This window comes from Ranitomeya variabilis, chromosome 5 (genome assembly GCF_051348905.1).
Source record: "Ranitomeya variabilis isolate aRanVar5 chromosome 5, aRanVar5.hap1, whole genome shotgun sequence".
Lineage (NCBI taxonomy): Eukaryota > Metazoa > Chordata > Amphibia > Anura > Dendrobatidae > Ranitomeya > Ranitomeya variabilis.
This window is the reverse complement of record NC_135236.1, coordinates 631,321,688-631,349,463: the sequence shown is the minus strand read 5'-3', so window position 1 is coordinate 631,349,463 and position 27,776 is coordinate 631,321,688. Positions and strand designations below refer to the sequence as shown.

Here is a 27,776-nt window from a genome sequence, read left to right as displayed (position 1 = left end):
GGACATCATACTGTTTGACGGTAGCTGCAGGCCCATCATACTGTGTATAGGGAACTGTGAAGGCATATTGTGCATATGGGAGCTGTTGGCCCATTACACTGTATATAGGGGAGCATTATACTTTCTATAGTGGAGTCCTGTCAGCATTATACTGTGTATAGGGGAGCATTGGGCTCATACTATCTATAGGGGAGCAGTGGGATCATACTGTGTATAGGGGAGCAGTGGGAACATCATGTGGTGTACAGGGGAGTTATAGAATCATCATACTGTGTATAGGCGAGCTGTGGGGGCCTTATACTGTGTATAGCGAAGCTTTGAGCTCACCATATGGTGTATAATGGAGCAGTACATGGGGCAACTTAGGGGACATTATTAAATGTTAAGTGGGCACTTAAGCATTATTGTTATAGGGGCACTCAGAGTATTGTGACCATCAAAGTTGCATATGGTCACTATATGGCGGTAAAGTCAATGTTCGTTTTTGTATATAGATTTATTTTCAATAACAGTAGGGTCATATTCTGAGGTTCCCCTATATTCACAATTAGAGCGTGCAACCGTAGCTGTAATCAGGGTTAGCTAGTTAGGGGCCCACTCAGATGTTTCGCCCCTCCCCCCCCCCCCAAGTTGAAACCCTAGCTACGCCGCTGAGCCGCACCAAGTGCTCTATGAAGAGCCGGCTTCCCTCAGGAGCTTTGTCCCCTGTATAAACTGTACTTATCCCTCGTGTGTGATCTCAGTAACATGACGCCGGATCATTCACTTCACGCCACAAATCTCTGCTCTGTGGTGACCGCAGTACAGTGGAGCACGGATAGTGTATAGTTAACTCTAAATACCGCCTGGCGCTGTGTTAGCAGACACTAGTGTGAACCGTCCCTAGATCAGCGGTGCGGCTCTTCGGAGGAGAATGTGGGTGGCTCTTAGAAGAGCCTTTGGTTGTGTGGACAGAGGAGATCGGCAGCAGCGCTCACTTGCTCTTGCTCGCCTTGCTGCTCTCGGTCTTCTTGGGCGATGGTCACCCCACCCAGCAGCCTGTTCAGCTCCTCGTCATTGCGCACCGCCAGCTGCAGGTGTCGGGGGATGAGCGAGTCTTGGCCTTAGCGCGGACCTTTCCTCCTTGTTTGCCGCGTCCAGACATGATGAAAATAATTTCAGAGAATTGTGTGAAGACAAGACCGCGTTCGCTGGTTTCTATAGGCTGATGCCCCATCTTCATATCCTGTCATTGGACGGATCTGAATCTGCCAATAGAGAAGAGACTTGAGGAGCCACCAATAAGCTACAGGGGGTGGAACTTATATCAGTTAATTTCATTTAAATATCTATGTTCCTCCCTATTTGTTTGAAAAAACTGACCATCACATCAAAACATAGATCAAGTGTGAACAGGTACTAAACCTAGAGTAACCAACTCCTATACAGCCAAACAAATAAGGTAGCACACTGCAGCGCTAAAGCATGCAAACATGAAATATGAAAACTAAACCACATTACTGCACTAGAAATATGAAAAATGAGAGCATTTAGCGCATAAAAAAGGCCAATTTTATGTGTGCCTGGTACCACTTTATGGCATCTCTCTTATACCAGGTCCTACGCTTGCCTTCCTTGCTGAGAATAAACGTCTCCATGTGAATGGGTACCTGTGAAAACCTCTTCCTAGACTCACATTCTCTATCTCTGTGGAGGGGTACTGGACCTGTTGCAATTAAAACACCTGTGACTAGGAGGCGGAGTGCTCGGTCAGAAGGCTAAATAATACATTTGAAAAAACTGACCTTCACATCCAAACATAGATCAAGTGTGAACAGGTAGTAAACCTAGAGTAACCAACTCCTATACAGCCAAACAAATAAGGTAGCACACTGCAACGCTAAAGCATGCAAACATGAAATATGAAAACTAAACCACATTACTGCACTAGAAATATGAAAAATGAGAGTGTTTAGCGCATAAAAAAGGCCAATTTTATGTGTACCTGGTAGCCACTTTACGGCATCTCTCTTATACCAGGTCCTATGCTTGCCTTCCTCGCTGAGAATAAATGTCTCCATGTGAATGGGTACCTATTAGTGTTGAGCGATACCTTCCGATATCGGAAAGTATCGGTATCGGATTGGATCGGCCGATACCGGCAAAATATTGGATCTTGCCGATACCGATACCCGATACCAATGCAAGTCAATGGGACGAAAATATCGGAATTAAAATAAACCCTTTCTTTCCTTGTAGGTTCATTCTATATGAAGGAAAACAAATAAGAATAATGTAGGATGTATTGGGGGAGGTGGCGGAGACATTAAAGGCATAGAGGTTTAGCCCAATCAAATAGAATAGCAGGATTTTTTTTTTTTTTTTTTAAGACGTTCGGAGTTACAAAGATATTGACTATGTTAAGATTTTTTTTATTTTGTCAGATATCGATGTTTCACTACTTCCACACCCTTCACCCTCTTTTTTACTTCTCCCACACTTTTTTCTTCATCATCCTCAGCAGCAGCATCTTTGACATCAACTTTTTCTTCACCTTATTCATCTTCTACCTATTATTTTTTTTTTGTTACATAGTTCATATTCTTTTTATTTAACTATTATTCTTCTTCATATTAAACTTCTTCATCATATTCTTATTTGTGACAGGCATTACCGTAGTTGTTATCTATAAAAGTTTGAAGATTACACCTTCCGTTCTGCCTGTCACAAAAGAGTTACATTTGCAGGGGCGTAACTACCGCGGTCGAAGCGGTCGCAGCTGCGACGGGGCCCAGACTACTTAGGGGCCCCAAGGACGGAGTGAAGGAGAATGAAATGACCCATGATTGATGATGATCCACCATTTGTGAGTGACCCGCAGCGGCAGCAGGGAGCCGTCACTGCTCTCTAATTATACTTACCTACTCCCGGCACGGTCCCTGGACGTCCCTGCTTCTTCCAGCGCTGCAGATTCTTCCTGCACTGAGCGGTCACATGGTCCCGCTCATTACAGAAATGAATATGCGGCTCCACCTCCCATAGGGGTGGAGCCACATATTCATTTCTGTATTGAACGGTAACTGTGACCGCTCAATACAGGAAGAATCTGCAGCGATGGAAGAAGCAGGGACGTCCAGGGACCGTGCCGGGAGTAGGTGAGTATACAGCGCTGTGCAGTGCTGCGCGATATTTACGGTAGCGTCTAGATTGGAGTTGATTTCTTGAGGGGGAGGAGTGATTCCATGAAATCATGATGTCACCGGAAGGGGCGGGGCCTCCTTTAGTCCAATGACGAGCCGATAGCTGGAAGTTGCGTTTTTGCTGAGGCTGCTACTGGAGAAGAGACGCGGGAAATAAAATGGAGCCGTGTGAGGAGAGGACCGAGGGGCTGCAGCATGGAGCCTTGTGAGGAGAGGACCGAGGGGCTGCAGCATGGAGCCGTGTGAGGAGAGGACCGAGGAGCTGCAGCATGGAGCCGTGTGAGGAGAGGACCGAGGAGCTGCAGCATGGAGCCGTGTGAGGAGAAGACCGAGGGGCTGCAGCATGGAGCCATGTGAGGAGAAGACCGAGGGGCTGTAGCATGGAGCCGTGTGAGGAGAAGACCGAGGGGCTGCAGCATGGAGCCGTGTGAGGAGAGGACCAAGGGGCTGCAGCATGGAGCCGTGTGAGGAGAAGACCGAGGGGCTGCAGCATGGAGCCGTGTGAGGAGATGACCGAGGGGCTGCAGCATGGAGCCGTGTGAGGAGAGGACCGAGGAGCTGCAGCATGGAGCCGTGTGAGGAGAAGACAGAGGGGCTGCAGCATGGAGCCGTGTGAGGAGAGGACCGAGGAGCTGCAGCATGGAGCCGTGTGAGGAGAGGACCGAGGAGCTGCAGCATGGAGCCAGTGAGAAGAGGACCGAAGGGCTGCAGCATGGAGCCAGTGAGGAGAGGACCGAGGGGCTGCAGCAAGGAGCCGTGTAAGGAGAGGACCGAGGGGCTGCAGCATGGAGCCAGTGAGGAGAGGACCGAGGGGCTGCAGCATGGAGCCTTGTGAGGAGAGGACCGAGGAGCTGCAGCATGGAGCCGTGTGAGGAGAGGACCGAGGAGCTGCAGCATGGAGCCGTGTGAGGAGAGGACCGAGGAGCTGCAGCATGGAGCCGTGTGAGGAGAAGACCGAGGGGCTGCAGCATGGAGCCATGTGAGGAGAAGACCGAGGGGCTGTAGCATGGAGCCGTGTGAGGAGAAGACCGAGGGGCTGCAGCATGGAGCCGTGTGAGGAGAGGACCAAGGGGCTGCAGCATGGAGCCGTGTGAGGAGAAGACCGAGGGGCTGCAGCATGGAGCCGTGTGAGGAGATGACCGAGGGGCTGCAGCATGGAGCCGTGTGAGGAGAGGACCGAGGAGCTGCAGCATGGAGCCGTGTGAGGAGAAGACCGAGGGGCTGCAGCATGGAGCCGTGTGAGGAGAGGACCGAGGAGCTGCAGCATGGAGCCGTGTGAGGAGAGGACCGAGGAGCTGCAGCATGGAGCCAGTGAGAAGAGGACCGAAGGGCTGCAGCATGGAGCCAGTGAGGAGAGGACCGAGGGGCTGCAGCAAGGAGCCGTGTAAGGAGAGGACCGAGGGGCTGCAGCATGGAGCCAGTGAGGAGAGGACCGAGGGGCTGCAGCATGGAGCCGTGTGAGGAGAAGACTGAGGGGATGCAGCATGGAGCCGTGTGAGGAGAGAACCCAGGAGCTGCAGCATGGAGCCAGTGAGAAGAGGACCGAAGGGCTGCAGCATGGAGCCAGTGAGGAGAGGACCGAGGAGCTGCAGCATGGAGCCAGTGAGAAGAGGACCGAGGGGCTGCAGCATGGAGCCAGTGAGAAGAGGACCGAGGGGCTGCAGCAAGGAGCCGTGTGAGGAGAGGACCGAGGGGCTGCAGCATGGAGCCAGTGAGGAGAGGACCGAGGGGCTGCAGCATGGAGCCTTGTGAGGAGAAGACCGAGGGGCTGCAGCATGGAGCCGTGTGAGGAGAGGACCGAGGGGCTGCAGCATGGAGCCATGTGAGGATAGGACCGAGGGGCTGCAGCATGGAGCCGTGTGAGGAGAGTAACGAGGGGCTGCAGCATGGAGCCGTGTGAGGAGAAGACCGAGGGGCTGCAGCATGGAGCCAGAGAGAAGAGGACCCAGGGGCTGCAGCAAGGAGCCGTGTGAGGAGAGGACCGAGGGGCTGCAGCATGGAGCCGTGTGAGGAGAGGACCGAGGGGCTGCAGCATGGAGCCGTGTGAGGAGAAGACCGAGGGGCTGCAGCATGGAGCCGTGTGAGGAGAGGACCCAGGAGCTGCAGCATGGAGCCGTGTGAGGAGAGGACCGAGGGGCTGCAGCATGGAGCCGTGTGAGGAGAGGACCCAGGAGCTGCAGCATGGAGCCGTGTGAGGAGAGGACCGAGGGGCTGCAGCATGGAGCCGTGTGAGGAGAAGACCGAGGGGCTGCAGCATGGAGCCGTGTGAGGAGAGGACCCAGGGGCTGCAGCATGGAGCCAGTGAGGAGAGGACCCAGGGGCTGCAGCATGGAGCCAGTGAGGAGAGGTCCGAGGAGCTGCAGCATGGAGCCGTGTGAGGAGAGGACCCAGGAGCTGCAGCATGGAGCCAGTGAGAAGAGGACCGAAGGGCTGCAGCATGGAGCCAGTGAGGAGAGGACCGAGGGGCTGCAGCATGGAGCCAGTGAGGAGAGGTCCGAGGAGCTGCAGCATGGAGGCATGTGAGGAGAGGACCCAGGAGCTGCAGCATGGAGCCAGTGAGAAGAGGACCGAAGGGCTGCAGCATGGAGCCAGTGAGGAGAGGACCGAGGGGCTGCAGCATGGAGCCAGTGAGAAGAGGACCGAGGGGCTGCAGCATGGAGCCAGTGAGAAGAGGACCGAGGGGCTGCAGCAAGGAGCCGTGTGAGGAGAGGACCGAGGGGCTGCAGCATGGAGCCAGTGAGGAGAGGACCGAGGGGCTGCAGCATGGAGCCTTGTGAGGAGAAGACCGAGGGGCTGCAGCATGGAGCCGTGTGAGGAGAGGACCGAGGGGCTGCAGCATGGAGCCATGTGAGGATAGGACCGAGGGGCTGCAGCATGGAGCCGTGTGAGGAGAGGACCGAGGGGCTGCAGCAAGGAGCCATGTGAGGAGAGGACCGAGGGGCTGCAGCATGGAGCCAGTGAGAAGAGGACCGAGGGGCTGCAGCAAGGAGCCGTGTGAGGAGAGGACCGAGGGGCTGCAGCATGGAGCCAGTGAGGAGAAGACCGAGGAGCTGCAGCATGGAGCCAGTGAGAAGAGGACCGAGGGGCTGCAGCAAGGATCCGTGTGAGAAGAGGACCGAGGGGCTGCAGCAGGGAGCCAGTGAGGAGAGGACCGAGGACCTGCAGCATGGAGCCAGTGAGGAGAGGACCGAGGACCTGCAGCACGGAGCCAGTGAGGAGAGGACCGAGGGGCTGCAGCATGGAGCCAGTGAGGAGAGGACCGAAGAGCTGCAGCATGGAGCCAGTGAGGAGAGGACCGAGGAGCTGCAGCATGGAGCCAGTGAGGAGAGGACCGAGGGGCTGCAGCATGGAGCCAGTGAGAAGAGGACCGAGGGGCTGTACAAGGGAATGAGGACACAGGACTCAGTATGAGTGCTCTGAGGTTGTAATTTGCTGTGAGGAGGCATGGGGTATGTAGTGGGACATCCAGGGTGCCTTGTGTCTGTTGTGAGGGGGGGTATGTAGAGGGGCATCCAAGGTGCCTCGTGTCTGTTGTGAGGGGGGTATGTAGAGGGGCATCCAGGGTGCCTCGTGTCTGTTGTGAGGAGGCATGGGGTATGTAGAGGGTCATCCAGGGTGCCTTGTGTCTGTTGTGAGGAGGCATGGGGTATGTAGAGGGTCATCCAGGGTGCCTTGTGTCTGTTGTGAGGAGGCATGGGGTATGTAGTGGGACATCCAGGGTGCCTTGCGTCTGTTGTGAGGGGGGTATGTAGAGGGGCATCCAGGGTGCCTCGTGTCTGTTGTGAGGAGGCATGGGGTATGTAGAGGGGGCATCCAGGGTGCCTTGTGTCTGTTGTGAGGAGGCATGGGGTATGTAGAGGGGCATCCAGGGTGCCTTGTGTCTGTTGTGAGGAAGCATGGGGTATGTAGCGGACATCCAGGGTGGCTTGTGTCTGTTGTGAGGAGGCATGGGGTATGTAGAGGGGCATCCAGGGTGCCTTGTGTCTGTTGTGAGGAGGCATGGAGTATGTAGCGGGGGCATCGAGGGTGCCTCGTGTCTGTTGTGAGGAGGCATGGGGTTGGTAGTGGGGCATCCAGGGTGCCTTGTCTGTTGTGAGGAGGCATGGGGTATGTAGAGGGGCATCCAGGGTGCCTTGTGTCTGTTGTGAGGAGGCATGGAGTATGTAGCGGGGGCATCGAGGGTGCCTTGTGTCTGTTGTGAGGAGGCATGGGGTAGGTAGTGGGGCATCCAGGGTGCCTTGTCTGTTGTGAGGAGGCATGGGGTATGTAGAGGGGCATCCAGGGTGCCTTGTGTCTGTTGTGAGGAGGCATGGGGTATGTAGCGGGGCATCCAGGGGGCTGGTGTGAGGGGGCATGGGGTATGTAGAGGGGCATCCAGAGGGCTTATGTGAGGGGGTATGTAGAGGGGGCATGGGGCATCCAGAGTGCTGTGTGGATGGTGTGAGAGGGCATAGGGTATGTAGAGGGGCATCCAGGGGGCTGGTGTGAGGGGGCATGGAGTATGTAGAGGAGCATCCAGGGTGCCTTTTGTCAGGTGTGAGGAGGCATGGGGTATGTAGAGGGGCATCCAGGGGGCCTTGTGGCTGTTGAGGGTATGTAGAGGGGCATCCAAGGGGCTGTTGTGAGGGGGCATGGGGTATGTAGAGGGGGCATGGGGCATCCAGAATGCTGTGTGGATGGTGTGAGGGGGCATGAGGTATGTAGAGGGGCATCCAGGGGGCTGGTGTGAGGGGGCATGGGGTATGTAGAGGGGCATTCAGAGGGCTGTTGCATAGTGCGAGGGGACATGGGGCATCCAGGGAGCCTTGTGGCTGTTGAGGGGGCATGGAGTTTGTAGGTGAGGGGTCATCCAGGGGCTGTGTTTCATAGTGTCAGTGGGCTGGTGTGAGGGGGGGCATCCAGGGGGCCTTGTGGCTGTTGTGAGGGGGCATGGGGTATGTAGAGGGGCATAGGGGGGCTCTCTTGCATAGTGTGAGGGGGTATGTAGAGGGGCATTCAGGGGGCTGGTGTGAGGGGGAAAGTGGTATGTAGGGGGGCATGGGGCATCCAGGGGGCTGTTGCATAGTGTAAGGGGGCATGGGGTATGTAGGTGAGGGGGCATGGGGCATCTTGGGGGCCTCGTGGCTGTTGAGGGGGCATGGGACATCCAGGGGCTTGTGACTGTTGTGAGGAGGCATGGGGTATGTAGAGGGGCATCCAGGGGGCTGGTGTGAGGGGGCATGGGGTATGTAGAGGAGCATCCAGGGTGCCTTTTGTCTGGTGTGAGGAGGCATGGGGTATGTAGAGGGGCATCCAGGGGGCCTTGCGTCTGGTGTGAGGAGGCATGGGGTATGTAGATGGGCATCCAGGGGGCCTTGTGTCTGTTGTGAGGAGGCATGGGGTATGTAGAGGGGCATCCAGGCTGCCTTGTGTCTGTTGTGAGGAGGCATGGGGTATGTAGCTGGCATCCAGCGTGCCTTGTGTCTTTTGTGAGGAGGCATGGGGTATGTAGCAGGGCATCCAGGCTGCCTTGTGTCTGTTGTGAGGAGGCATGGGGTATGTAGCTGGCATCCAGGGTGCCTTGTGTCTTTTGTGAGGAGGCATGGGGTATGTAGCAGGGCATTCAGGGTGCCTTGTGTCTGTTGTGAGGAGGCATGGGGTATGTAGCTGGCATCCAGGGTGCCTTGTGTCTGTTGTGAGGAGGCATGGGGTATGTAGAGGGACATCCAGGGTGCCTTGTGTCTGTTGTGAGGAGGCATGGGGTATGTAGCGGGCATCCAGGGTGCCTTGTGTCTGTTGTGAGGAGGCGTGGGGTATTTAGCGGGACATCCAGGCTGCCTTGTCTGTTGTGAGGAGGCATGGGGTATGTAGAGGGGCATCCAGGGTGCCTCGTGTCTGTTGTGAGGAGGCATGGGGTATGTAGAGGGGCATCCAGGGTGACATGTGTCTGTTGTGAGGAGGCGTGGGGTATGTAGCGGGACATCCAGGCTGCCTTTTCTGTTGTGAGGAGGCATGGGGTATGTAGAGGGACATCCAGGGTGACTTGTGTCTGTTGTTAGGAGGCATGGGGTATGTAGCGGACATCCAGGGTGCCTTGTGTCTGTTGTGAGGAGGCATGGGGTATGTAGCTGGCATCCAGGGTGCCTTGTGTCTGTTGTGAGGAGGCGTGGGGTATGTAGCGGGCATCCAGGGTGCCTTGTGTCTGTTGTGAGGAGGCATGGAGTATGTAGCGGGGGCATCGAGGGTGCCATGTGTCTGTTGTGAGGAGGCATGGGGTATGTAGCGGGACATCCAGGGTGCCTTGTGTCTGTTGTGAGGAGGCATGGGGTATGTAGCGGGCATCCAGGGTGCCTTGTGTCTGTTGTGAGGAGGCGTGGGGTATATAGCGGGACATCCAGGCTGCCTTTTCTGTTGTGAGGAGGCATGGGGTATGTAGAGGGACATCCAGGGTGCCTTGTGTCTGTTGTGAGGAGGCATGGGGTATGTAGCAGGGCATCCAGGGTGCCTTGTATCTGTTGTAAGGAGGCATGGGGTATGTAGCGGGGCATCCAGGGTGCCTTGTCTGTTGTGAGGAGGTATGGGGTATGTAGAGGGGCATCCAGGGTGCCTTGTGTCTGTTGTGAGGAGGCATGGGGTATGTAGAGGGGCATCCAGGGTGCCTTTTGTCTGTTGTGAGGAGGCATGGAGTATGTAGCGGGGGCATCGAGGGTGCCATGTGTCTGTTGTGAGGAGGCATGGGGTATGTAGAGGGGCATCCAGGGTGCCATGTGTCTGTTGTGAGGAGGCATGGTGTATGTAGCGGACATCCAGGGTGCCTTGTGTCTGTTGTGAGGAGGCATGGGGTAGGTAGTGGGGCATCCAGGGTGCCTTGTGTCTGTTGTGAGGAGGCATGGAGTATGTAGAGGGTCATCCAGGGTGCCATGTGTCTGTTGTGAGGAGGCATGGTGTATGTAGCGGACATCCAGGGTGCCTTGTGTCTGTTGTGAGGAGGCATGGGGTAGGTAGTGGGGCATCCAGGGTGCCTTGTGTCTGTTGTGAGGAGGCATGGGGTATGTAGCGGGGCATCCAGGGTGCCTTGTCTGTTGTGAGGAGATATGGGGTATGTAGAGGGGCATCCAGGGTGCCTTGTGTCTGTTGTGAGGAGGCATGGGGTATGTAGCAGGGCATCCAGGGTGCCTTGTGTCTGTTGTGAGGAGGCATGGGGTATGTAGAGGGGGCATCCAGGGTGCCTTGTGTCTGTTGTGAGGAGGCATGGGGTATGTAGAGGGGCATCCAGGGTGCCTTGTGTCTGTTGTGAGGAAGCATGGGGTATGTAGCGGACATCCAGGGTGGCTTGTGTCTGTTGTGAGGAGGCATGGGGTATGTAGAGGGGCATCCAGGGTGCCTTGTGTCTGTTGTGAGGAGGCATGGAGTATGTAGCGGGGGCATCGAGGGTGCCTCGTGTCTGTTGTGAGGAGGCATGGGGTAGGTAGTGGGGCATCCAGGGTGCCTTGTCTGTTGTGAGGAGGCATGGGGTATGTAGAGGGGCATCCAGGGTGCCTTGTGTCTGTTGTGAGGAGGCATGGGGTATGTAGCGGGGCATCCAGGGGGCTGGTGTGAGGGGGCATGGGGTATGTAGAGGGGCATCCAGAGGGCTTATGTGAGGGGGTATGTAGAGGGGGCATGGGGCATCCAGAGTGCTGTGTGGATGGTGTGAGAGGGCATAGGGTATGTAGAGGGGTATCCAGGGGGCTGGTGTGAGGGGGCATGGAGTATGTAGAGGAGCATCCAGGGTGCCTTTTGTCAGGTGTGAGGAGGCATGGGGTATGTAGAGGGGCATCCAGGGGGCCTTGTGGCTGTTGAGGGTATGTAGAGGGGCATCCAAGGGGCTGTTGTGAGGGGGCATGGGGTATGTAGAGGGGGCATGGGGCATCCAGAATGCTGTGTGGATGGTGTGAGGGGGCATGAGGTATGTAGAGGGGCATCCAGGGGGCTGGTGTGAGGAGGCATGGGGTATGTAGAGGGGCATTCAGAGGGCTGTTGCATAGTGCGAGGGGACATGGGGCATCCAGGGAGCCTTGTGGCTGTTGAGGGGGCATGGAGTTTGTAGGTGAGGGGTCATCCAGGGGCTGTGTTTCATAGTGTCAGGGGGCTAGTGTGAGGGGGGGCATCCAGGGGGCCTTGTGGCTGTTGTGAGGGGGCATGGGGTATGTAGAGGGGCATAGGGGGGGCTCTCTTGCATAGTGTGAGGGGGTATGTAGAGGGGCATTCAGGGGGCTGGTGTGAGGGGGAAAGTGGTATGTAGGGGGCATGGGGCATCCAGGGGGCTGTTGCATAGTGTAAGGGGGCATGGGGTATGTAGGTGAGGGGGCATGGGGCATCTTGGGGGCCTCGTGGCTGTTGAGGGGGCATGGGACATCCAGGGGCTTGTGACTGTTGTGAGGAGGCATGGGGTTTGTAGAGGGGCATCCAGGGGGCTGGTGTGAGGGGGCATGGGGTATGTAGAGGAGCATCCAGGGTGCCTTTTGTCTGGTGTGAGGAGGCATGGGGTATGTAGAGGGGCATCCAGGGGGCCTTGCGTCTGGTGTGAGGAGGCATGGGGTATGTAGATGGGCATCCAGGGGGCCTTGTGTCTGTTGTGAGGAGGCATGGGGTATGTAGAGGGGCATCCAGGCTGCCTTGTGTCTGTTGTGAGGAGGCATGGGGTATGTAGCTGGCATCCAGCGTGCCTTGTGTCTTTTGTGAGGAGGCATGGGGTATGTAGTAGGGCATTCAGGGTGCCTTGTGTCTGTTGTGAGGAGGCATGGGGTATGTAGCTGGCATCCAGGGTGCCTTGTGTCTGTTGTGAGGAGGCATGGGGTATGTAGAGGGGCATCCAGGGTGCCTCGTGTCTGTTGTGAGGAGGCATGGGGTATGTAGAGGGACATCCAGGGTGCCTTGTGTCTGTTGTGAGGAGGCATGGGGTATGTAGCGGGCATCCAGGGTGCCTTGTGTCTGTTGTGAGGAGGCGTGGGGTATTTAGCGGGACATCCAGGCTGCCTTGTCTGTTGTGAGGAGGCATGGGGTATGTAGAGGGGCATCCAGGGTGCCTCGTGTCTGTTGTGAGGAGGCATGGGGTATGTAGAGGGGCATCCAGGGTGCCTTGTGTCTGTTGTGAGGAGGCATGGGGTATATAGCGGGACATCCAGGCTGCCTTTTCTGTTGTGAGGAGGCATGGGGTATGTAGAGGGACATCCAGGGTGACATGTGTCTGTTGTGAGGAGGCATGGGGTATGTAGCGGACATCCAGGGTGCCTTGAGTCTGTTGTGAGGAGGCATGGGGTATGTAGCTGGCATCCAGGGTGCCTTGTGTCTGTTGTGAGGAGGCGTGGGGTATATAGCGGGACATCCAGGCTGCCTTTTCTGTTGTGAGGAGGCATGGGGTATGTAGAGGGACATCCAGGGTGACTTGTGTCTGTTGTGAGGAGGCATGGGGTATGTAGCGGACATCCAGGGTGCCTTGTGTCTGTTGTGAGGAGGCATGGGGTATGTAGCTGGCATCCAGGGTGCCTTGTGTCTGTTGTGAGGAGGCATGGAGTATGTAGCGGGGGCATCGAGGGTGCCATGTGTCTGTTGTGAGGAGGCATGGGGTATGTAGCGGGACATCCAGGGTGCCTTGTGTCTGTTGTGAGGAGGCATGGGGTATGTAGCGGGCATCCAGGGTGCCTTGTGTCTGTTGTGAGGAGGCGTGGGGTATATAGCGGGACATCCAGGCTGCCTTTTCTGTTGTGAGGAGGCATGGGGTATGTAGAGGGACATCCAGGGTGCCTTGTGTCTGTTGTGAGGAGGCATGGGGTATGTAGCAGGGCATCCAGGGTGCCTTGTATCTGTTGTAAGGAGGCATGGGGTATGTAGCGGGGCATCCAGGGTGCCTTGTCTGTTGTGAGGAGGTATGGGGTATGTAGAGGGGCATCCAGGGTGCCTTGTGTCTGTTGTGAGGAGGCATGGGGTATGTAGAGGGGCATCCAGGGTGCCTTGTGTCTGTTGTGAGGAGGCATGGAGTATGTAGCGGGGGCATCGAGGGTGCCATGTGTCTGTTGTGAGGAGGCATGGGGTATGTAGCGGACATCCAGGGTGCCTTGTGTCTGTTGTGAGGAGGCATGGGGTAGGTAGTGGGGAATCCAGGGTGCCTTGTGTCTGTTGTGAGGAGGCATGGGGTATGTAGCAGGGCATCCAGGGTGCCTTGTGTCTGTTGTGAGGAAGCATGGAGTATGTAGCGGGGGCATCGAGGGTGCCTTGTGTCTGTTGTGAGGAGGCATGGAGTATGTAGAGGGGCATCCAGGGTGCCATGTGTCTGTTGTGAGGAGGCATGGTGTATGTAGCGGACATCCAGGGTGCCTTGTGTCTGTTGTGAGGAGGCATGGGGTAGGTAGTGGGGCATCCAGGGTGCCTTGTGTCTGTTGTGAGGAGGCATGGGGTATGTAGCGGGGCATCCAGGGTGCCTTGTCTGTTGTGAGGAGATATGGGGTATGTAGAGGGGCATCCAGGGTGCCTTGTGTCTGTTGTGAGGAGGCATGGGGTATGTAGCAGGGCATCCAGGGTGCCTTGTGTCTGTTGTGAGGAGGCATGGGGTATGTAGCGGGGCATCCAGGGGGCTGGTGTGAGGGGGCATGGGGTATGTAGAGGAGCATCCAGGGTGCCTTGTGTCTGTTGTGAGGAGGCTTGTGGAATGTAGCGGGCATCCAGGGTGCCTTGTGTCTGTTGTGAGGAGGCATGGGGTATGTAGAGGGGCATCCAGGGTGCCTTGTGTCTGTTGTGAGGAGGCATGGAGTATGTAGCGGGGGCATCGAGGGTGCCTCGTGTCTGTTGTGAGGAGGCATGGGGTAGGTAGGGGGGCATCCAGGGTGCCTTGTATGTTGTGAGGAGGCATGGGGTATGTAGAGGGGCATCCAGGGAGCTTAAGTGAGGGGGGTATGTAGAGGGGGCATGGGGCATCCAGAGTGCTGTGTGGATGGTGTGAGAGGGCATAGGGTATGTAGAGGGGCATCCAGGGGGCTGGTGTGAGGGGGCATGGAGTATGTAGAGGAGCATCCAGGGTGCCTTTTGTCTGGTGTCAGGAGGCATGGGGTATGTAGAGGGGCATCCAGGGGGCCTTGTGGCTGTTGAGGGTATGTAGAGGGGCATCCAAGGGGCTGTTGTGAGGGGGCATGGGGTATGTAGAGGGAGCATGGGGCATCCAGAATGCTGTGTGGATGGTGTGAGGGGGCATGAGGTATGTAGAGGGGCATCCAGGGGGCTGGTGTGAGGGGGCATGGGGTATGTAGAGTGGCATAGGGGGGGGGCTCTCTTGCATAGTGTGAGGGGGTATGTAGAGGGGCATTCAGGGGGCTGTTGCATAGTGCGAGGGGACATGGGGCATCCAGGGGGCCTTGTGGCTGTTGTGAGGGGGCATGGGGTATGTAGAGGGGCATAGGGGGGGGCTCTCTTGCATAGTGTGAGGGGGTATGTAGAGGGGCATTCAGGGGGCTGGTGTGAGGGGGAAAGGGGTATGTAGGGGGGCATGGGGCATCCAGGGGGCTGTTGCATAGTGTAAGGGGGCATGGGGTATGTAGGTGAGGGGGCATGGGGCATCCAGGGGGCCTCGTGGCTGTTGAAGGGGCATGGGACATCCAGGGGCTTGTGACTGTTGTGAGGAGGCATGGGGTATGTAGAGTGGCATCCAGGGGGCTGGTGTGAGGGGGCATGGGGTATGTAGAGGAGCATCCAGGGTGCCTCTTGTCTGGTGTGAGGAGGCATGGGGTATGTAGAGGGGCATCCAGGGGGCCTTGCGTCTGGTGTGAGGAGGCATGGGGTATGTAGATGGGCATCCAGGGGGCCTTGTGTCTGTTGTGAGGAGGCATGGGGTATGTAGCTGGCATCCAGGGTGTCTTGTGTCTTTTGTGAGGAGGCATGGGGTATGTAGCAGGGCATCCAGGGTGCCTTGTGTCTGTTGTGAGGAGGCATGGGGTATGTAGCTGACATCCAGGGAGCCTTGTGTCTGTTGTGAGGAGGCATGGGGTATGTAGAGGGACATCCAGGGTGCCTTGTGTCTGTTGTGAGGAGGCATGGGGTATGTAGCGGGCATCCAGGGTGCCTTGTGTCTGTTGTGAGGAGGCGTGGGGTATTTAGCGGGACATCCAGGCTGCCTTGTCTGTTGTGAGGAGGCATGGGGTATGTAGAGGGGCATCCAGGGTGCCTCGTGTCTGTTGTGAGGAGGCATGGGGTATGTAGAGGGGCATCCAGGGTGCCTTGTGTCTGTTGTGAGGAGGCATGGAGTATGTAGCGGGGGCATCGAGGGTGCCTCGTGTCTGTTGTGAGGAGGCATGGGGTAGGTAGTGGGGCATCCAGGGTGCCTTGTATGTTGTGAGGAGGCATGGGGTATGTAGAGGGGCATCCAGGGAGCTTAAGTGAGGGGGGTATGTAGAGGGGGCATGGGGCATCCAGAGTGCTGTGTGGATGGTGTGAGAGGGCATAGGGTATGTAGAGGGGCATCCAGGGGGCTGGTGTGAGGGGGCATGGAGTATGTAGAGGAGCATCCAGGGTGCCTTTTGTCTGGTGTGTGTTTGGGCCTTGTGGCTGTTGAGGGTATGTAGAGGGGCATCCAAGGGGCTGTTGTGAGGGGGCATGGGGTATGTAGAGGGGGCATGGGGCATCCAGAATGCTGTGTGGATGGTGTGAGGGGGCATGAGGTATGTAGAGGGGCATCCAGGGGGCTGGTGTGAGGGGGCATGGGGTATGTAGAGTGGCATTCAGGGGGCTGTTGCATAGTGTGAGGGGACATGGGGCATCCAGGGAGCCTTGTGGCTGTTGAGGGGGCATGGGGTTTGTAGGTGAGGGGGCATCCAGGGGCTGTGTTTCATAGTGTCAGGGGGCTGGTGTGAGGGGGGGCATCCAGGGGGCCTAGTGGCTGTTGTGAGGGGGCATGGGGTATGTAGAGGGGCATCGGGGGGGCTCTCTTGCATAGTGTGAGGGGGTATGTAGAGGGGCATTCAGGGGGCTGGTGTGAGGGGGAAAGGGGTATGTAGGGGGGCATGGGGCATCCAGGGGGCTGTTGCATAGTGTAAGGGGGCATGGGGTATGTAGGTGAGGGGGCATGGGGCATCCAGGGGGCCTCGTGGCTGTTGAGGGGGCATGGGACATCCAGGGGCTTGTGACTGTTGTGAGGAGGCATGGGGTATGTAGAGGGGCATCCAGGGGGCTGGTGTGAGGGGGCATGGGGTATGTAGAGGAGCATCCAGGGTGCCTTTTGTCTGGTGTGAGGAGGCATGGGGTATGTAGAGGGGCATCCAGGGGGCCTTGCGTCTGGTGTGAGGAGGCATGGGGTATGTAGAGGGGCATCCAGGGTGCCTTGTGTTTGTTGTGAGGAGGCATGGGGTATGTAGAGGGGCATCCAGGGGGCTGGTGTGAGGGGGCATGGGGTATGTAGAGGAGCATCCAGGGGGCTGTTGTGAGGGGGGCATGGGGTATGTAGAGGGCATGTGGCATCCAGAGTTCTGTGTGGATGGTGTGAGGGGGCATGAGGTATGTAGAGGGGCATCCAGGGGGCTGATGTGAGGGGGGTATGTAGAGGGGGCATGGGGCATCCAGAGTGCTGTGTGGATGGTGTGAGGGGGCATAGGGTATGTGGAGGGGCATCCAGGGGGCTGTTGTGAGGGGGGCATGGGGTATGTAGAGGGCATGTGGCATCCAGAGTTCTGTGTGGATGGTGTGAGGGGGCATGAGGTATGTAGAGGGGCATCCAGGGGGCTGATGTGAGGGGGGTATGTAGAGGGGGCATGGGGCATCCAGAGTGCTGTATGGATGGTGTGAGGGGGCATAGGGTATGTAGAGGGGCATACAGGGGGCTGGTGTGATGGGTCATGTAGAGGGGCATCCAAGGGGCTGGTGTGAGGGGGCATGGGGTATGTAGAGGGGCATTCAGGGGGCTGTGTTGCATAGTGTGAGGGGGATGGGGGGTGTAGGTGAGGGGGCATGGGGCATCCAGGGAGCCTTGTGGCTGTTGAGGGGGCATAGGGTTTGTAGGTGAGGGGGCATCCAGGGGCTGTGATTCATAGTGTCAGGGGGCTGGAGTGAGTGGGGGCATCCAGGGGGCCTTGTGGCTGTTGTGAGGGGGCATGGGGTATGTAGAGGGGCATCCGGGGGGGGGGGGGCTGTGTAGCATAGTGTGAGGGGCTGGTTTGAGGGGGTATGGAGAGGGGCATTCAGGGGGCTGGTGTGAGGGGGGAAAGGGGTATGTAGGGGGGGCATGGGGCATCCAGGGGGCTGTTGCATGGGGTATGTAGGTGAGGGGGCATGGGGCATCCAGGGGGCTTGTGACTGTTGTGAGGTGGCATGGGGTATGTAGAGGGGCATCCAGGGGGCTGGTGTGAGGGGGCATGGGGTATGTAGACTGGCATCCAGGGGGCTGGCGTGAGGGGGCATGGGGTATGTAGAAGGGCATCCAGGGGGCTGGCGTGAGGGGGTATGTAGAGATGCTTCCAAGGGGCTGGTGTGAGGGGCATGGGGTATATAGAGGGGGCTGGTGTGAGGGGGTATGTAGATGGGCATCCAGGGGGCTGTGTTGCGTAGTGTGAGGGGAGCATGGGGTATGTAGAGGGGCATCCAGGGGGCTGGTGTGAGGGGGCATGCATCACGGCTCCACCACCGCAACCCCCCTCAGAAAGTTTTTTTGTTTGTTTGTTTTTATGGTTCAGATTATAAGATGCACCCTGTTTTTGCACAATTTTTTGGGGGGGGCAAATGTGCGTTAGGGTATGTGCACACGTTGCAGATCTGCCTGTGGAATTTTCTGTGCAGATTCTGCATCTCTTGGCAGAAAAATCCGTGCAGATTTGATGCTGATTTTCATGCGGCTTTGTGTGTGTTTTTGTAAGCTAATTAAAGATCTATTATTTAACCCCCCCAAAAAATTGTGATGTAATTTCTTGTTCAACCTTTTCCTTTATATACTCCATTGGAGAATAATGTTTACACACACATAGATAATAGATGAATCTATAGATAGATATATAGATAATACCAAGCCCGATGTTTAGTAATGAATAGAAAACTAAAGAAAAAACAGGTGCAAAAAAGTCCAAAAGAAGTAACAAAATCTTTATTAAATGTATATAAATATAACAATACAAGGAACCAAAGGGAATAGTGGGTTAAAATCTTCAAGCATATTGCATGGAACACATGGAGACGGGGGAATGCTCCCCACATCAACCGTCAGGCAGAGCCAAATGGGAAGTACCAAGGGCAAAAGTCCGCAAATATTAGTAACCAAATAATCAAAAAAAATAATATTAATGTAAATATAATCCCTAGAGCGCTGACATGTCAGCTGGCGACGAGGGAAGCGTGTCCGCTCCAAGTAAGTGGAGAAGGACAACACATCCCACATCAGCAGCCCGGCATGGCACGCTGGGAAGCATATAGCAGACAATGGCCACTGCACGTTGTATACAGAGGATAGATTATCGTAGTGGATAAAGACCAAAGCCCATAAATAGAAGTAGCAAGGCAATGAAGGACTGGTCTAATTACCCAAGAAGCTCTTATGCCAGCTGACGATGGGGGAAGCACGTCCGTTCCAGACCCACCCCGACGTGCGTTTCGGAGATGTTACTTCTTTTGGACTTTTTTGCACCTGTTTTTTCTTTAGTTTTCTGCTTAGCAATATTGGATGTGTTCTACACTGTTCCATAGACAGGCATTTGTCTCCTCTTATTCACATTTCTTTGTGATACCATGTGGAGAGGATATATACAGCTTTGCTTGTTATGTTTTCCATGCTTTTACTTTAGTAATGAATAGAGTTGAGCGACTTTTACTTTTTTCGGATCGAGTCGGGTTTCACGGGTTTGACTTTGTCAAAAGTCGGGTCGGGTGAAATCGGCCGATTATTGCGAAAAGTCGGGGGCCGACTGAAACACGAAACCCAATGCAAGTCAATGGGGAATCAAAGTAGGCAGTGAGTGGAGGACAGGAAAACACCAACGGTACCCATTTTAATGCCAAAAACATCAATTCTTATTACTGAAGCTTGTCAATCTTAATATACTTTATAATAATAGTTAGGCATTGAAAACTGGGGGTCATTTGGCTAAAGTTGGGGGGTAGGCCTGGCTCAAGATTTTCGTGGGCCCAGGAAACCCGGAATACGTCACGGCGGTGGAGCAGGGAGAGGTAAGTATTTCAACTTTGCAAGTGCTGTGATCCTGAGCAAGCAGTGGGGGCCCACTCATTGGCACTGGAACAGGGCCCCTCATAGTACGGCGGTGTGTTTGACGGCAGGTGGCGCCTCCCACCGGCAGAGACACTTTTGCGTACTATGAAGGGCCCTGTGCCAGTGACGTTGCCGAGTATGCCTCCCCCCCCACCTGATGAAGGAACCTGCACTTTCATCTGCACCTTCCTCTTTGTCCCCGTGTAAGGTGGTATAGTATGCGGGAAGGGGAACCTGACTTTCAGCAGGGTCAGATTTTGGCTGCGTAGAGTGCAAGGGGAATTTAGTGGTCTGGGTCAATGTACCAGCAGACTCATCTAGCAGTGGCTGGGCAATGGGCAGGATGAGGAGGAAACACAGATATAGGCCCAAATAATTATGTAGGCTAAATGCAGTTCAAAATTGGTAACAGGACTAAGCAGGCGGCATTGCTTTGTTCAGTGGACGACAACTGTAATGAGTGACTGACACAGCTAGTAGGCCCAAATAATTAAGTAGGCTAAATGTCTGCCAAAAAATTGTTCATAAATAAACAGGTGGCATAGCTAGGTACAGGGGTGGGCTCCTCTGCTGGGTAGCAGACCGTGATAGTAGGCGCAAAGTATTAACTGGTCTTAATGGAGGCCAGGGCCCCTGTATATTTTAACTTTTACCCTTCGCCACGACAGCACCCCACATGAGAGAGAGGGATCCGCCCCATAGGAACAGGAAACCTACAGAATAAAAGGAGGTGGTCCCCTCTCCTCCTCAGTTTAGGTTTCCTGTTCCTACAGGGACCCAGCTTACCTACAGATGAAGAGGATCCCTGGGCCATGCACCCGCCTGCGTCGGTCTCTGTGGGAACGGCAGGGGCTGCGGTTCCAGAAGCAGCGGCGGGGGAGCCCCTGCTTGCAGCCTCCCCCCTCGTCTGGCCAAACATCCACGGTCCGGGTCCGGTCACCGTGGGTCCGCCCGGCACCGTGAGGACGCGCGCGCTGCTGCGGCCGGCTTAATATCCCCAGCCGCCGCATGGTGAGTGAGAGCGGCGCGTCTAACCCGGAAGTCGCTGGAGCACTTCCGGGTTGGTCCGGGGAGGCAGGAGAATGGGCGGCAAATTTAAAAAGGCAGCGCTAGCGTCGGGCCGGTGTGTGTAAGATGGCTTCACCGGCCGACGATGCGCACTTGCCCGCAGTGCAACAGCGTTCTCCCAGCAAGGAGAGAAGCGCTAGGAGCAGCACAAAGAGTTGTGGTCGACCTCCAGAGAAGGGTTCTACCACCAAACGAAATCCGCCTCCAGAACCGGTACCTGTCAGCTTCACTGGGTGAGTTTTTGAAAGAGTCTCTACCTATATGCTGATATATGTTCCTCCTGTAACTTTCCTAGACTAAGAAAAGGACACACAAATCCAAGCACAAGGAATGTGCTTTATGTACGCAGCCCCTCCCGGATGATTATGTTAAAAAACTGTGTTCGGAGTGTATCATGCAAACCTTACGGCAGGAAAACATAATGACTCCATCAGATGTCAGAGCTATAATCCGGGAAGAAATGCAGGGGTTGGCGCAGACTAGTACCACCAGTACCCGTCAGCTTAGTAGGTCCAAATCTCCGGTTAGTTCACAGTCAGAGGACGTATGTATATCCTCAGGCGAAGCGGAATCCCAGCCGAGCTCATCCGAGACTGAAGGGGGACTTTGTCTTCCCAACAGCAGTGTGGACAATTTAATAAAATCCGTCAGAAGCACGATGGGGTGCTCAGATGAGAAAGAAAGTAAATCGGCTCAGGACATCATGTTCGCGGGGTTAGGACAGAGGAAACGTAGGTCCTTCCCCGTCATAAAAGCTATTAAAGAAATAGTAAAAAAAGAGTGGGATAAGCAAAATAGAGGTTTTCTACCATCATCCTCTAAAAGACGCTATCCCTTCAGCGACGAGGAGTTAAATACCTGGTCGAAGGTGCCGAAAGTGGATGCCGCTGTAGCCTCCACAACCAAGCAGTCGGTCCTACCGGTGGAGGATTCAGGAGTCCTGACAGACCCGCTGGACCGTAAAGCGGAAGCTTTACTAAAAAGGTCATGGGAAGCCAACACGGGGGCGTTCAGGCCCGCCATATCTAGCACCTGCACTGCGAGGTCACTACTAGTGTGGATGGAGCAACTGGAGGAACAGATTAGAGGTAGAACTTCGAGAGAGTCAATCCTGCCGAAATTCCCTCTAATCAAGGAAGCAGTAGCATTCCTGGCTGATGCCTCTGTGGATTCGCTACGCCTAGCAGCCAGGTCAGCCGGCCTAGTGAACACAGCCCGGCGAGCACTCTGGCTAAAGAACTGGAAAGGGGACGCACAGGCCAAAGCAAAACTTTGTGCGATCCCCTGCCAGGGTGAGTTTCTTTTCGGAAAAACGCTGGATGAGCTCCTGAGTAAAGCAGGAGAAAGGAAAAAAGGCTTCCCTAACCAGTATCTTCCATCCTACAGGAGAGCCTTCAAAAGACGTCCCTTTACCAGGAACAAGCCGTTCGAACAAAGGGAGCGATGGGAGTCGAAGGACCCGAAGCAAAAAGGTGCCTTTTTTAGCGGGTCCCATAACCCGAAACGTAAATACCGCTAACCAGGAGGTAGGCGGCAGATTAAAATTCTTCCTCCCCAGATGGGAACAAATAACATCCAGCCAGTGGATTCTGGACATTGTACAATACGGCCTAAAATTGGATTTTGACCGAATCCCTTGGGATTCCTTTATAGTAACATCTCCAAAAGGTCAAGACCAACAAAGGGCTCTGGAATCAGAGATCCTATCTCTTCTGTCTAAAAAAGTCCTGATAGAAGTTCCCCAGGATCAAGAAGGGAAGGGGTTCTATTCCCCTTTATTCTTGATCAATAAGCCTGATGGTTCATTTAGAACCATCATAAACCTCAAGAGATTAAACGCCTTCCTGCGTAATCATACCTTCAAAATGGAATCCATTAGTTCAACCATAAAACTCTTGTTTCCTAGGTGTGTCATGGCCGGAATAGACTTAAAGGATGCCTATTATCATCTTCCCATACATGCCGAACATCAAAAGTATCTAAGGGTAGCAATCATCCTGGAAGGACAGGTTCGTCACTTTCAGTATGTTGCAATGCCATTTGGGCTTTCTATGGCTCCCCGCGTCTTCACTAAGGTGATATTAGAAGTGATGGCTCATCTACGTCAACGAGATACCTTGATAATACCCTACCTAGATGACTTTCTAGTGGTGGGAAACTCTATGCTCCAGTGTAAAACCCGTCTATCTAATACGATCTCGTCCCTACAGGAGTTAGGTTGGATCGTCAACTTCGAGAAATCCCGGCTGGATCCAGAAACCGTCCAGACATTTCTAGGAATCCAGCTAGACTCCGTAAGTCAGAGATGCTTCCTCCCCCAGGCAAAGAAACTGACTATACAATCAAGGGTATCAGACGCAATACGCAACCCCTACATGACACTAAGGAAGGGCATGTCTTTGCTGGGGTCATTATCATCATGTATCCCTGCTGTACCATGGGCACAATTTCATACTCGTCAATTACAGTATGAGGTATTGTCGGCTCAGGGAAAAGACGGACATCTAGAAAGCAGAATATCTCTTTCCAAAGATGTCTTAGAATCACTATCCTGGTGGCTAGACATGGACCACCTCTCAGAGGGTGTGCCATGGATAATAGACCCGTCTAAAATAATTACCACCGACGCCAGCCCTATTGGGTGGGGAGCATATATGAAAGACAGTCTGGCCCAAGATACTTGGGACCAGGCAGAATTGTCATGTTCCTCCAATTGGAAGGAGCTAAAAGCGGTAGAATATGCCTTAAATCACTTTCTTCCGCAGATTCAAGGAGCAAATGTAAGAATTTACTCGGACAATTCCACCACAGTGGCATATGTGAACCGTCAAGGTGGTACAAGGTCAGGAAGTCTAATGACCATAGCTGCAGACATCTTCCAGCTGGCAGAGACTCATCTAACATCCCTAACAGCCCTGCACATCAGAGGTGTAGAGAACATCAGGGCAGACTACCTCAGCCGAAACGAGTTACGTCAAGGGGAATGGACCTTAAACAGATCCATATTCAGTATGATAACAGAATCATGGGGGATACCACAAATCGACCTATTTGCCACAAGAGACAACCGGCAAGTAAGAAGGTTCGCTTCCCTGAACGCCATGGATCACCCAGATATGTTGGACTCTCTCCACCATCCTTGGAGGTTCCAGCTGGCATACGCCTTTCCTCCGATGTCTCTGATTCCACTAGTGATCAGAAAAATCAGGAGGGAACAAGCAAGAGTGATCCTCATTGCACCATTCTGGCCGAAAAGACCATGGTTCTCTTGTCTCCAGACCATGTGCCTATGCGATCCATGGATTCTCCCATCAGACAAGAAACTGCTGTCCCAAGGCCCCTTTTTCCACCCGCAAGTGAAAGGTCTTCACTTGACGGCGTGGAATTTGAGAGGCAACTACTAAGATCAAGAGGGTTCTCAGCAGAACTAGTAAACACCCTCTTATTGAGCAGGAAAAGATCTACCACCCTGATATATAGTAGGGTATGGAATAAATTCTTAGACTTTTACACGGTACCGTTCACTAAGCAAGTTCCAGTCACACCTATTCTAGAGTTCTTGCAAAAAGGCCGAGAGTTGGGGTTATCTGTAAATACCTTAAGAGTTCAGGTCTCGGCATTGGGAGCCCTATATGGATGCAATATAGCAGCTAATAGGTGGATCTCCAGATTCATAAAATCTTGTGAACGTAGTAAACCGGTCCATATTCCCCGTCTACCTCCGTGGGATTTAAATCTAGTGCTAGAAGCCTTAACCAGCTCCCCATTTGAACCACTAGATTCAATACCTTTAAAAGTCCTGACATATAAAGTAGCCCTCTTGGTAGCCCTAACCTCAGCTAGACGGGTTAGCGACATCCAGGCCCTATCAGTAGACCCACCTTTCTTACTGATATTCCATGATCGGATAGTCCTAAAACCAGACCCCTCATACCTCCCTAAGGTAGCGTCCACCTACCACAGGTCCCAAGAGATATTTCTCCCTTCCTTTTTTGATTCACCTGTAACTCCAGAACAGCATAAATTCCACACCTTAGATGTCAGAAGAGCCATCCTGACCTATATAGAAAGGTGTCAGACATGGAGGGAGAGTAGGGCTCTGTTTATCTCCTTTCAGGGCCACAAGAAAGGACATGGGGTCACGAGAGCTACCATATCTCGATGGATCAGAGATGCTATCTGCTTGGCCTATACGTCAAAAGGCGAGATTCCTCCAGTGGGTATTAAAGCGCATTCAACACGAGCCATGGCTTCCTCCTGGGCGGAACAAGCGGATGTACCGATCCATTTAATATGTAAGGCCGCAACTTGGTCTACACCTTCTACCTTTTACAACCATTATAGACTTGATCTATCTGCATCTTCTGATCTGACCTTTGGGAGAGCTGTTCTTAATACAGTAATCCCACCCAAATAATGAATCTCTGAAAATCTCTCATGTGGGGTGCTGTCGTGGCGAAGGGTAAAAAGCCGGATTACTCACCGGTAATGCTCTTTTAATGAGTCCACGACAGCACCCATTTACTACCCTCCCTAAGTTATGCACAGCTCTTCCTTTTAAATTCACAAATAATGGTTGTATAGAGTTTAAGATATTTTGCTGAATAAGAATTAATACTAAAGCTTTTGCGGTTCCCTTTTTGTACTCTGTAAACTAAACTGAGGAGGAGAGGGGACCGCCTCCTTTTATTCTGTAGGTTTCCTGTTCCTATGGGGCGGATCCCTCTCTCTCATGTGGGGTGCTGTCGTGGACTCATTAAAAGAGCATTACCGGTGAGTAATCCGGCTTATCATCTATCATTTCAACAAATTTGTATTGGCAGTGCCATTGAAGGATTTATCAGCACAGCCTACACGGTGGAGCAGGGAGAGGTAAGTATTGCAAGTGGTAGAGCACTGTTCGAGCTGGGGGGGAACACTCGTGGGCGGCGCTACTGGCACAGGGCCCCTCATATTAAGATTGTGTGTCTGACGGTTGTGCACCACCACTGTCAGAGACACTTCATTGTACTACGAGGGACCCTGTGCCAGTGCCGTCGCCCAAGAGTGGGCACACCCACCTGTCCAGGCAAACGGCACTCGCACGGGTGCTTGCGCCAGGTGGTGACCACGGCCCTGTGGGGGTAGTCAGCCCATTTAGAGAGGTATAAAAATGGCCTATGGTGGACATTCAGCAGCTGCAAATGGAGGAATTGGAGCAGTCAGTAAGAGGAGGCCAAAAGCAAGACATTTTTCAGGCAAGCTACGTGTCAGCAGGGGAAGGTGGGGCCAAATAATTTTAAATCCATGATTGGTTCATTTTAATGAAGGTTAGATTATCGACATTTTGGGTAGCCAGACGAGTCCTTTTTTCGGTCGGTATTGAACCAGCAGCACTGAAGACTTTCGGATAGCACATTAGCAGCAGGGCAAGCGAGCTCCTGTAATGCATAGTCTGCCAATTCAGGCCAGGTGTTTATTTTAGATGCCCAGTAATCAAAGGGGAATGACCTGTGAGGGAGAACATCGATAAGGGAGGAAAAGTAGCATAATAATCTAGCTGTGGCTATGCATCAGTGCACTCCATGTCCGCTTCATCTTGTAATGGGCAGTTAACAATTGCCCTTTCTAACCCAGGCACGGTATGTGTAAAGAGCTCCATGGAGTAAACTGTAGTGTTGCCTGACGCATCCTTCACTTTTGGTTTGGGTGAAGGACACAAGGAAGCGACTTGTTCCTGACCCGGAGCATCCACTGACGACTCGCTGCTTTTATATTTGGAACTTTCTGAAGAGGAGGCGAAAGAGCTAGAGGCTGTCAGCAAGGAAAGCCAAAACTTTTTCATTCTGCTCCGGCTTTAAAAGCTGTTTTCCTACTCCCAGATGAAGGAGCCTTCGAGGCCTTGTGTAGCCAGACGATGACGCTGGCTCAACACCTCCAGCCTTAGGTGCTATTTTGCTTTTCCCATTACCACCAGATGCACCACCATCAGTACCAGCTGGCAACGACCGCCCATGGCCTCTTCCACCGGACTTCCTCATTTTTGGGAAAATCTAACCAAAATAACAACCCTTATATGGTACTGTAAAACAGGGTAGAAGGTGTATATAAACTTGTTGAGAATTTAAATCTCCCTTTTTTTTTTGGGGGGGGAGACTGCACCAAAACTCAGGCCCAGTGTATAAAACAACACAATGTAAGTGGCAGAAAGTGGCTGGCTGATACACGACAAACTAACAGGACTGAAGTACATCCACTTTGTGACAATTTGAATCTCCCTTTTTTTGGGAGGAGACTGCACCAAAACTCAGGCCCAGTGTATAACACAACACAATGTAAGTGGCAGAAAGTGGCTGGAAGATATATGAAAAAATACAAGGACTGTAGTACAATTTCAATCTCCCTACAATGATCTCAGGACAATTATGGCAGCAATAAAAAGGACTGCTGCACACAAAAGTGTGGATAAATAAACAAGATAACTGTGCAGAAAGGAGCAACAGGATTTTTGTTTTTAAAAAAGCAGTTGGTTTGCACAGCAGCGTGCAAACAGCAATGCAGCTGTCAGGGAGCCTTATAAGGCAGCCTAATAAGCTACAGAGCTGATGCACAAAAATATAGCCTCCACTGTCCCTGCAAACAAAAGGTGGTGTTGGACAGTGGAAATCGCTACAGCACAAGCGGTTTGGGAGTTAATCTTCCCTCCCTAACTATATCCCTGCTTCTGATGAAGCTGCAGCAACCTCTCCCTATGCTAAGATCGGCAGAAGTAAGATGGCATTCGGCATGCACGCTCCTTTATAGCCCCTGTGACGCCGCAGAAAGCAAGCCAATAACTGTCATGCCCTTCTCTAAGATGGTGGGGACCGAGACCTATGTCATTACGCTGCCCACACTCTGCGTCCTCCTTCATTGGCTGAAAAATGGCGCTGAACGCGTCATATGAAACGCGACTTTGGCGCGAAGATCGCCGACCTCATGGCTGATCCCACACTAGGGTCGGGTTTCATGAAACCTGACTTTGCCGAAAGTCGGAGATTTTTGAATTTGTCCGATCCGTTTCGCTCAACCCTAGTAATGAACATAATAAAATGGTACATAGAGAGTTAATCCGACCTTTGCCAATCCGACCTGTGACGCCTATGTGGCGTCATGGCAGGATCACATTCCTGTAGATCGGGTGAAAGGGTTAACTGAGAATTGGTGAAATATTACAATCCAGCCATGGCCGATGCTGCAATATCATCAGCCATGGTTGGAGACCCCGATCTGCCCCCTCCACTGACTGACAGCGGCGATCCGCCGCCATCAGTCTTCTCTCCGCCCGCGCCCCTCCGCTTTCCGATCCCACCCCCCCATAC

The 27,776-nt window shown here is 53.8% G+C and overlaps 2 protein-coding genes across 2 annotated transcripts in view; both read left to right on the top strand.

Annotated features, from left to right (window-relative positions):
• Nucleotides 1-27,776, top strand: part of LOC143773936 (histone H1.01-like) — a 213,435-nt gene that overhangs the window by 140,446 nt on the left and 45,213 nt on the right. The gene's annotated exons all lie outside the window — the stretch shown is intronic.
• Nucleotides 20,729-24,215, top strand: LOC143776639 (uncharacterized). The gene is made up of 2 exons (XM_077266259.1): nucleotides 20,729-21,728; nucleotides 21,823-24,215. The coding sequence occupies exons 1-2, from the start codon at nucleotides 20,831-20,833 to the stop codon at nucleotides 23,838-23,840; spliced, it is 2,916 nt and encodes a 971-aa protein (XP_077122374.1). The 5' UTR covers nucleotides 20,729-20,830; the 3' UTR covers nucleotides 23,841-24,215.